At 36.6% G+C, this 10,926-nt stretch overlaps 1 protein-coding gene across 1 annotated transcript; it reads left to right on the top strand.

Moving 5' to 3' along the window:
• Nucleotides 1-6,234: 6,234 nt before the first annotated feature.
• LOC132149861 (uncharacterized) lies at nt 6,235-10,327 on the top strand. The gene is made up of 9 exons (XM_059559201.1): nt 6,235-6,298; nt 6,729-6,855; nt 6,949-7,109; nt 7,270-7,424; nt 7,529-7,685; nt 7,775-7,868; nt 7,987-8,053; nt 8,154-8,239; nt 8,369-10,327. Exons 1-9 carry the CDS (start codon nt 6,235-6,237, stop codon nt 9,207-9,209), a joined length of 1,752 nt encoding a protein of 583 aa, XP_059415184.1. The 3' UTR covers nt 9,210-10,327.
• Nucleotides 10,328-10,926: the final 599 nt, after the last annotated feature.

The raw sequence follows: 10,926 nt of genomic DNA, 5'->3' as shown, positions 1-10,926 counted from the left end.
TTAACCGGATGTTTACTTGGTAGATGTTAGTCTATAAAGAACTACAGCCTTTTTGGCCAGGATAAGGGATTGTGGTAATATACAATGTCAAACAAAACTTCTAAGTTGTACAAAACTCGTTTTACTAGAAAATAATGTAAAAATTTTGGTTTAAGTTTCACGTTTAATTCAATGTGTCACTTTGCTGTGAACTTTATTTATTATGTGTGAACTTTACTAGCTATTTCTGGCGAAAACTGTTTCCTAGTTTCTTTCAAGTACTTCATACTCAATGTTACTCAGTGTACATGCAAACTTGTGGTTGTATTACCGGACCAATGTACAAAAATACCGCAAGCCACTAAGTTGCACAATATCCTCAATACAACATGCAACATCAAATCAAGTGTGCGTTTGACCAAGCATTCAAAGACCGACATCGTACTCGTAGTCTGGCCGAAAAAGGTTTGTATTAAACACATAACTTGTAAAGTATTGCTTTCAATGTACCGCCACTTTGTGCAACATTCATGCATTCCCACTAAAAAAACATTACTTCAGGTCATGTGCTTTGCTCCATTCAGAAGGTTCTTCTTCTGTGGGTTTAATAGCAGGTTGCACACAGGTGCGCTTTTAGGTGCATATCGACACCTCTTGTGTTGGAGTGTGAAGTGATTTCAGTCTAGACATACATGACAAAATCTACATATTCTGTTCTCAAGATCAGTGCTTGAAGTGGAAAAAAGGAGTGCCTGTTTCTCTACATTAGCGCTGTTTTGTACAACTGTTTGAATTCGCTTACTGGATCCCTGGACTTTCCAGGAGTTTATTGGTTTACATAAACGACCAAAAACCTGCTTCTTTTCATTTAAGGTACTGTTTTCATTATAATGTAGCCTACTTATTCCAATTATTATTATTCTACTCCTCCTGACATGCACCTCACATAATTTGGCTGAAAGGTAAACAGTAGTCTAGTGAAACAGGACCACGCCCAAATTTCCTCATATTCCTGGAAAATGAATATAATTTCTCCATCTTTCTAAAGTTGATGCAAACATATGGGTTTATCGTTTTTTTTCTATGGTTTAATTTATTGTTAATGGTAATGTTGCTGTTTGAGCATAAAACAATATCTGCAAAGTTACGATGCTGAAAGTTCAATGCAAACATAAATATTGTTTTTTAAATTCCGGAAGTTTAATGCCTACAAAAACAGTTTGTAGGGACTACAACGAGTTACTTCCCGAGTTTGTGACATCACAAACCCAGAAATGTACATAAACCCCGTCCCCATGAACATGCAACAAAGGGGGCGAGGGCATGTTGTGCTGTTTTTACAGAGAAGAGAAAGAGCTGTTGCCATGCCATCAAAACTAGGGGTGCACGAAAAAATTTATTCCTATATAAAAATTGTGATATGGCTTCTAATGATTCTAATAGATCCACAAGTTTCAAAATCAATGTTTTAAACACTGGTTCTTAATCCTCACGTGCAGGCCGATGCACAGTGGGGTGACCCGGTGGCTACAGCCACTGCGCCTTTGCCCTCATCGGCTGAGGTGCCCCTTTCACCAATCCCCCTATCCCCCCTGCTCAAAACTGTCTGTTACAGCCCCGTTAAAGATCCGCTGATTCTGCTAATCCGCTCTGTAGCATCACTCACAATCTGTGCCCGCTCTCTGGAAAGTGGAGACCACTGTCCCCGAAGCTCGTTCCATTACCAGGTAGATGCATTACAATCCACATTAGTCAGTGGTTGATCTGCTGAATAAGTGATTGGTTGGTAGTTTGTTTGTTTTTTGTCAGTAATGGCTCGGCCTTCTAAAAGTGCTAACAACTTGAGCAAAAGTTGTTGCCACATTTTGTAGACAAAAAAAAGAGAGAAAAAAAACAAAGCCTTCACAAAAAAGAAGACAGAGAGAGAGAAGGAGCACAGGGAGGCTGCTAAAGACAGTTCTACATTGCAAACATGAATGCAAAGCTCCAGCAAGCGAGCAGTTAAATCATCATATAGAGTTTTTAACATTTTTGTCACACTTTAATTCTTGTAATTAAGTTTATTTCCCATTATAATCACTCGTCTTGATAGTAAACTATAACACTTCATATTTTATTAAAACCATATTAATGGTAGGCCTATAAAAAAAAAGAAATAAGATGGTATAAATGTTCTAAATTAGATGTTTATTTATTATGCTGTAAAATATCAAATTTAATGTCTAATACTTATAGGGGAGTGGGGTAAGAACGATTAGCCACTTTTATACTTAGCCTATGTGGTCCTCAAGATAAGGGAAAATGACGCAGAAGTACAGTACAATGAAAATATATATCCTATCCTGATATTCCTATCATTTTAAATGATCAAAATGTATCTATGACAAAGGATTCTAAAAATATAGTTTCTTATAAAAAAGTGTTCCCAAGACTCAGTTTGCCCCGGGTTTGAGTTAAGTTGACCCGAGTTGAGTCAGTGGGTAAGATGCACCATGGGTGTAAAATGACCATCTGACCGAATCTGATTCAAACCCATGTGAAATAAATAATAATTTAAAAACAAATTTAATATCTACCTTTTACAGTCATATTTTCTTTTCTTAAAGTTAACTTTAACAACATAAAACCAGCCAAATGAAGTTTTAATTTCAATATTGAATTGTTTGTTTCCGAAACAATATGTTTAACACCAAAGCTGTAGCCTTCCTAAAAACCGACTAAGAGGGTTTGTTAGCCATTAGTGACTAGAGGTGGAAATATATTTTTATTTATTTATTTTTATATGTTTTCATAGCAACTTAAACTGATAGTAATCAAAAGAGCCCACAGACAAGGGCACTAGACAAAGTAATCATCTTTGTAACATAAAGTAACATAAAGTAATATACATAAAGTAATATATAGCAATGGTTATTAATGAAAACTATAACAGTAATAGGCCTATATGTATTGCTGAATAATATTTTAAAAAATTACTGATAAAATTATATAGCCCAACCTGAAGTAATAGTGCAATGTGATATCATTTAGCAATGCTCGTTCCTCCAAAAAAAGAAAAGACATCTTTCACAAACACCTACATATCTGTCTCTTTTAAAGTGCATAGCGTATATGATGAGTGGGGTTATTATAGCACAGTTCCCAACCAGACCACTCTAATTTTCACACCCTGGCTACAGCCGTGGTGCCTTCCATTTCCCCAATGTGTTTCTCCTTTTCACAGTCTGGCAGAAATGATTCATGGTTGCAAAAAACATGATCACATGACACCTAAACTGTACAGTAGCAAAGATGCAGGGGGTGGGTCAACTTACCCGCTGGCTCAACTTACCCCACTCTCCCCTACTTCCACTGAAGACGAAGGCAGAGGGAGAGCCCACTCCTATCAAAACATCTACAATAGAGTCAGTTATTACAGAGTGGCTTGTCTTTTCTTTGAACTGTATATTTGTAACAACTGTATAATTCATAATAACAAGAACCCACTCTCCTTGTGCCCCTTTCCTTGCTCACGTGACTTTCCCTTCTCTGGACATGCTCTGCATCTCTTTCTTACCTGATCATCAGCTGGTCAGCTCTAACCTATACACTTGATGTAGACAGACATATATTTTTTCACTTAGCTATGAAAACCGTTAAACATGGTGCATTAAAGCCAGGGCCGGCCCTGACCAATTTGCTGCCCTAGGCAAGATTTTACCTGGCGCCCCATGCATCACAGCCCATTTCACCCTGTCATTGTGTTCATGATTTAGCATATATATATATATATACACACACACAAAGCTGAAAATTCAGCTTTGCATCACAGGAATAAATGATAATTTAAAGTATAATAAATTGAAAACAAATTATTTTAAATTGTAATAATATCTCACAATATTACATTTTTTTCTGTATTTTTGATCAAATAAATGCAGGCTTGATGAGCAGAAGAAACTTCTTTCAAAAACATTAAAAATAGTAATGTTTCCAAGCTTTTGGCCTGTACTGTATCCCCCCAAAACTGCACAACTGTAGAATAAAACATTAATAAAAAAGTGATAATAAAAAATGCGTCTTAAAACTGACATGATTGTACAAAATCACAGTCTGGGGACTCAGAACTCAGAACAACTGCTAACATTAAGTTTAAGGTAAAAATAACTGCCATGAAATTATAGTATCTTACTCCTATGCAATAAATTGTTCATTCACTACATCTCTTTACCTCTGTCTTTATCCTCTTCTTTTCTTTTTGGCACTGTATCTATCGCAGACTATGCTCATTTATAATGTGTCATGTAAATTCGGCCTTCCGTCACAATCAGGAAACTTTCACCTTGTCTAGAACTGGCGCAAGCTGCCAGGCCCGTTTCTACGAGCTGTGTGTTAACAAAAGCAGTGCTGTCTACATTGGATGCGGCGTCGGGCACGCTACACAACAAATTACCAACAACTGATCGTGCGCGCGCTCTGTTTCTGACGCACTTCAAGCACTCAATGGGCGGGGGAAGATTGAAGAGCCTGACTTTTTTTCTTTTTGCTTTATTTGGTAGTATTTCGAATTAATGGTTTTTAAATAGTAGCCTATTATAAAAAAAAAATATGTAAAAAAAAAAATAATAATAAATTCACTCGTTCACTCATTCTGGCGCCCCGGATGAGTGGCGCCCTTAGCATTTGCCTATACCGCCTATGCCGCGGGCCGGCCCTGATTAAAGCTTTAATCAGGATAAAACTAAGTTATATTAAAAGCTAACATGCAGTAGCATTTGCAAATAATTTCTTCACAAAACGGAATGCAGTCAAGTGGGTTACTTGTTGTGGATTATTGTCAGGTTTTTTATCAGCTGTTTGGAGTTTCATTTTTACTGTCACCAGTACACGGTTGGTAGGTTACTTCAGAAAAGTAGGCCTATATCAAAACTCATAATGTAAAACATCCACAGCAAACACAACTACGTTTTAAAAAAGTTTTGTTTTAAAAGCAGTATGAATCTTTTAAAAGGTTTTCTTTTTGTATGTGTACATTCATAACACTATTCTTCGTATTATATCAGCTTTGTATCAAGTAAAAAAAAGACTTAGTTAACAGTTAACGCTAATGCAAGGGTGTTTCTAATGCAGCGTCTGTGGGAGGGACGGTAAATTTGACATTCTCTCTTCTGACTGCCATTATCAGTCTCAAATTTTTCCGCATTTTATAAAAATCATGAAAACACGTTCGTGGAGTTTTTCTTTTGCCATTTGTGCAAATGGGAATACACAAAAATATATATTTGTGGAACTCTCCCATTCACTGCTCTTCAAGTTAACCCAACTATGACGACATCCGCAGCTTCGAAACCCAGAAACGTGAAAAGGGTTAATTTGCTGGGATATTGCCCAGAGGCCATGCCACATACTGTGAACTCGTCGTGTGACTTTATATGTCATGACTTGTCTCTGTTGAAATGGCATAAATATAAATAAAGCCACTCATAAATGTGCGTGCATCCATTAATCACTTTGAGTCTAAAACCATCCCATACAAGTGGTCACCAAAGCAGAACCCGAGCGAAATGGAAGTTGGAAGTTACCTTTTTTTTTCCCCAGCGACGGTTCACTCACACAGACAGACCATACAGACGCGTATGGCTCATTCTCCTTTTAAAATAAACCTCTGCCTGTCTATGCTGGAGAAATGTACTAATAAATAATATAGCATTTTAATATATTTTCAGTTTCAGATTGAGGTAGGTTATTAATATTGAAAAAAAGTAGGCTAAAGTTAGAGGACTTGAAATTGCATACAACGTTTATCAGTTTGCAGTCTCATTTTGCTCTTCCTTTTTTGGTCCTTGCATAATGACTTCCTTTGAGTTTGGCTGTCTCATACATGCGACTGATCTTGCTTGATTATCTCTGACGTGGGCTCTGGTGACGGGGTTCCGTGGAATTCTTCTGTGTTCGAGCAGGAGATCGGGGTGAGCACGGCGTTTCTGTTTTAGCGGGAGTCCGTGGAACTGCACACAACTGCTACGTGAGTTCCAGGAAACTTCTAAACGCCCCTTTTGGCATCTTCCATGTTGCAAATAGGGAAGCATATGTTAGATGTAACCTGTATTTGTTTGTGACTGAACTCGTGTTTAACCACTGGGTTGTTTTTACTTTGTGGAAGAGGCACGAAAGGTATGAAAACGTAACATTTTGGCTATATTTTGCGAGGAATCTTTATTTTTTTTATTTGTTTTACATTTATAAATAGCTTGTAACGTGTAATTGCCACACAGGATGTTTTCCTCATTTATTAAGTGTCAGATCATCATCGCACTCATCTGCAATGGATTTGGTTACGGTAAGCGTTTGTTGTTTCGATAACATATTTTTTTCCCTCCTTTGTATACTTCGATATAAAATCTCCGTATTTATATGCTTATGTCTCTCTCACAATTGTGTTAAATGTTAATCTTTACACTGTTCTTCTTTGTATTGATTCAGTAGAAGTACCGTAAAAAGTGTTCAAACTTCCCCGTCGGCTCAAACCTGTTTTGTGTTTGTTTAAAACATGTTAATGAAAAGGGTGTTTTATATCAAATTAAAGAAGAGCGTGCTGATTGGACGACACCAGTTTTGTCAAATGTTTACCGTTTCTTTCATAGCTTAAAATGTTGCCATGTCCTCACTCCTTTTTTACACTATTTACTAAACTACTTTTATTTACTACAAAACATCTGTTTACTTTGGTCATGTGTGATATTATTTTCAAATCTTTAAAATCACTGTAGAGCCCACAGAGGAGGACTTGAAGTGTTTTAATGACTATGACACAGTGATGAAATGCAGTCTCTCCACTGACCGACTCAAAAGCTGCTCTGGATACAAGCTCAACATCAAACATAATGTGTTCAATAGGTGAGTGTTTGTACAGGCCTGTAGTTCCTCTATAATGGAATGTATTGTTGTTCATTTAGCGACCAGTTGACATAAATATCTCTTAAATTGCAGGTTTCAAAATAAACCATGTATCTTTGTGAGAAGTCATCCCAGTGACAAATGTGAGTGCAAAATTAACGTGCAAGGGTTTGTCATAACAGAGATCTTCACTGCTACACTTCTGGAAGGAATGGATGTTTTATTAAGCAAAACATTAAAGACTGAAGACTTCAGTGAGTATAAATGTTGTATACAAGTTATTGTTAATCCCTTTCTATTAAATTTGTAGAATTCACATGATTTTTTTGTTCTAAATTTATGATTTTAAGAAGTTAAAAAGTTTAATCCGATCTTATCTCGCATATTTGCATATGTGTTTGTCGTTTTCTGTAGTCAAACCGAAAACTCCAGTCTTATCAGTGCAGAAGACTGAAAATGGAAACTTTAATGTAACTTGGGATGACCAGTATAAAATAAGTGATTTAAAAAATTTCTTGGAATCCTTGACAATAAACCTGACCTATGGCATCAAAGGAGGACTTGAAAAGGTAAGGAAGATGATATATGTTAAATAGATAACATGAACCCTAATACACATATTCACACATTCATTTTTTATAAAGAACTAAAAAGAAAAACGTTGTTCATACAGATATCCAAGACGGTGCAGAACACTGTGGGATCCTTTGAAATTGTGGGCAAAAATCTCCAGCCAAATACCGACTACGTTCTGACAGCAACAATAAGCACAGGCTATAATGATCATAGTGTATCTAGTGACCAGAGCGCACCAGTTGAGTTCACCGCACGTAAGTCTATCTGTATTTGTCTCAAAGTCATTATTGCGTCTGTGTTAATAGTCTTTGATAATCCAGATCAATTTATACATGTTCTACAGCCTCATCCCCAAATGAAAAAGCCAAAATGGTGATTCCAACTCTCTGTCTTGGTTTAATCATCATCATTTTTGTTATCTTCTACTGTATTTTGAGGTGAGTTGTCTGTTTTGTGTTTTTCCATCATTCGATAACAAAACTTCTCACATTTTTATTATTCCTTCACACATCCTTGACAAATTCAGTTCTTACACACTTTATTTCTTCATTACAGAATGAAGATGAATTGGTGGGACAAAATCTCCAAGCCAAAAATAGATGCCAATCTTGGAGAGGAGAAGGTGGGAGAAAAATCCTACCAAAAAAAAAATCAATAATGTTAATAATTCATCATAATGATGATCAAAATACATCCCTTAGTTTTTCTCTCATGTTTAACAGGGTCATATTTTGCCTCCATCTGTTATGAAGTTCTCCACAATCCATGTAGAGATCCCAACACTGGACCTTCATGAGGATAAGAAATTGTATGTTGTTTTGTTTGTTCGCCACCCCCACCCCCCTTAAAAAAAAGCATCAACTTCAGAAAACATGTGACAGACTAGAGTCATTTTAGCTCTGATTAATAATGACTCAACATGTTTGTCTCCCTACAGGATCTCAGCATTATCAGTAGATACAAACAATGAGAAAAGTTCCCACAGTGTTGAGTCGGCGCAAGTGGATTATGGCCAGGCTTGCACTAGTAGCCCTGAAGAGAACATCTGCACCATTGACGTCGCATCACATGTCAAGCGTGCATTGGATGACCTGTTTAGTTTACATCCAACCCCAAACAAACCATCATCGTTATCCCCCTACAATCAGGTTACCATGAGCAGGTCAAACAAGAGTGTTAATGGTATCTGCTTCTCAAGAGAACCCGACCGTGCAAACCGAGATTCGGGCAATTGCTCCGGCTCATCAGTTTTCAGTAATATGTCATATTTGGAATCAGCCACTGATGATTCTTTATTCCTGGATCAGCTGAGCCCTGATCGTTCCTGTCAGTCCAACAAGAGGGAAGATTCAGACTTGGATGCAAGAGAAAGCCAGTTTAACTTTCCCACTAATGATACTATGGAAGATGGCTATCTGTGCTTCAGCAGTGTTTTAGAAAATGGAAACGATGCAGATATTTGTATGAGTCTTTCAGATGATGTTGATGAGAAGTGCATTATGAAAAATCTCATCGCCAGCACAAATCCACTCTATCCTACTCTTATTCTGGATGATGGCAGTGTCACACCAACTGATGAAGGATATCAGGCTTTTCAAGGCTTAACAAAGAGCACAGAAGGACAGTTGAGCATGAGCATCAGTACTGAACAAGCACTAAGTGCATGTGGAGCTTTGAAATTACCCCAGAGCACCGGCCAAGATCCCACATCTGTCCAGCAGAGTTCTTTGCATTTCTCACCCAGTATTCAAATAGACAATTTATATCAGTGTGTTTAACTGTGCTCTCAAAGCAAATGATAAGTACATGCCTAAAACATTGGTATTCATTTTTGCATTTAATGTCAGCAATAACTATGAATAATTCATTTGAAAGTGTGTTCAGTAACAATAAGAACCATGCAAACTCTGTCCATTGTTTGTTCAGACTCAAAGCCAATGCCTTGAATTGAGTTTGTTCCAGCTTTTTCTACAGTAAGATGTTGAAAAGTGCCTTAAAAGGATATGTGACACAATGAAATGATCTCATGTCATCCCAAATGACTTTCATTCTTCTGTGAAACCCAAACAAAGCTTTTTAGAGGAGTGATCCAGCTCTATCAGTCTATAAAATGCAAGTTTATCTTGGTAAATGATGATGAGAAAATATTTGTTTTTTTTGGTGGAGTGTCACTTTACATGCCTGTAGGGATCATGTACAGTAACTATTCTTGTTATTAATACTTCTTTATTACTCTGTTATGTTACACAAATTGGCAAATGTGAAACTTAGTCAAATTTGCAAATGCAAATTATAAAGGCATGATAACAAGACTTCAGATTCTGTTTAACTACAGTACGCTGTAATAACAAATAATGTTTAAAGTATTACCATCAATAAGAAACTTTGGAGAATTCAACAGAAGGGGTTATTCACAGCGACTTACTCTAATTAGGGAGTCATGTATTATTTTTCTTGGCATTAACATTTTTATTATATTATGTTTCATTATAATGGCATTATTACAGGGTCTGTGGCTTCATTACAGGGTCTCAGTCTGTAAATTGAACTTGTATGTTTTTAATAGGATGTTCCAACAAAAAGGAATAGATGTTTGTATATAGGATGCATTTAGATGTAGATGACACTGTGATGTTTTTTTGTTTTGCTATCATCAACAGGACAATGGCCTGCTCTTCAAAAGGTCAGTTCATAGACAGTTAGTGTTAGCCTGCATACAGTAACTGTGCTGTCAAACAGATGATTGGTATGTGTGTAAAAAAAAAACATTTCATTATTTTTGTATGTAATCTCTAGTTGTTCCACCACTATGGTATTCACTTCTCAGTTAAGAGCAATGTAAATACAGCCTTTGCTTCTACATTTCTAAAATAAAACCTCAGAGTGTTGAAACAGAGTCTGAGTCCTTCGGGTAAATTTCATACAGGTTTCACAGGGCTTTTGTTTTATGCTGCCTACTGTGAACCAGGAAGCAGAATTGTTTTTCTGTGGAAGGCACATACAGTGAAGTGCGTGTTGAGACTTTATACTTAATAAATGAATGACACTTTACATAAGCATGTGAACAAGGGACACGTGTTCTGTAGAAAGTGGTATTGTTTTTTTGAATGCTATATGAATATTGTAAATTATATATAACAATAGACTATGAAAACTAAAGTCTGTTATTATTGAAAAGTGTCTTGAGATAAAATATGATCTTACACTTGGCATATGCCTATAAAGTTCATGCGACAGAATTTTTTTTAGAATAGCTAGTTGGACTGTTGAAGCCCTTGGTGGAATTAGTAATGTGCAGTTCAAAAACAGTCTCATCTTTTTTGATACATTTAGGTGTGGATGACACCTTTATTTCTGGTTAAGGATTAAATATAGTCTATATTTATAGATTAGTCAATTGGATGATCGCAGCGTTACCTGCAGGGCGTTTACGAGAAGTACACAAACACTGTGAGCAAAAGTCTTCCAAAGTGAAGTGAACATACAGCCAAGTAT

Source organism: Carassius carassius, chromosome 1 (assembly GCF_963082965.1).
Source record: "Carassius carassius chromosome 1, fCarCar2.1, whole genome shotgun sequence".
Taxonomy (NCBI): domain Eukaryota; kingdom Metazoa; phylum Chordata; class Actinopteri; order Cypriniformes; family Cyprinidae; genus Carassius; species Carassius carassius.
Note: the sequence above shows the minus strand (reverse complement) of the source record. Positions and strands in the feature narration are given on the sequence as shown.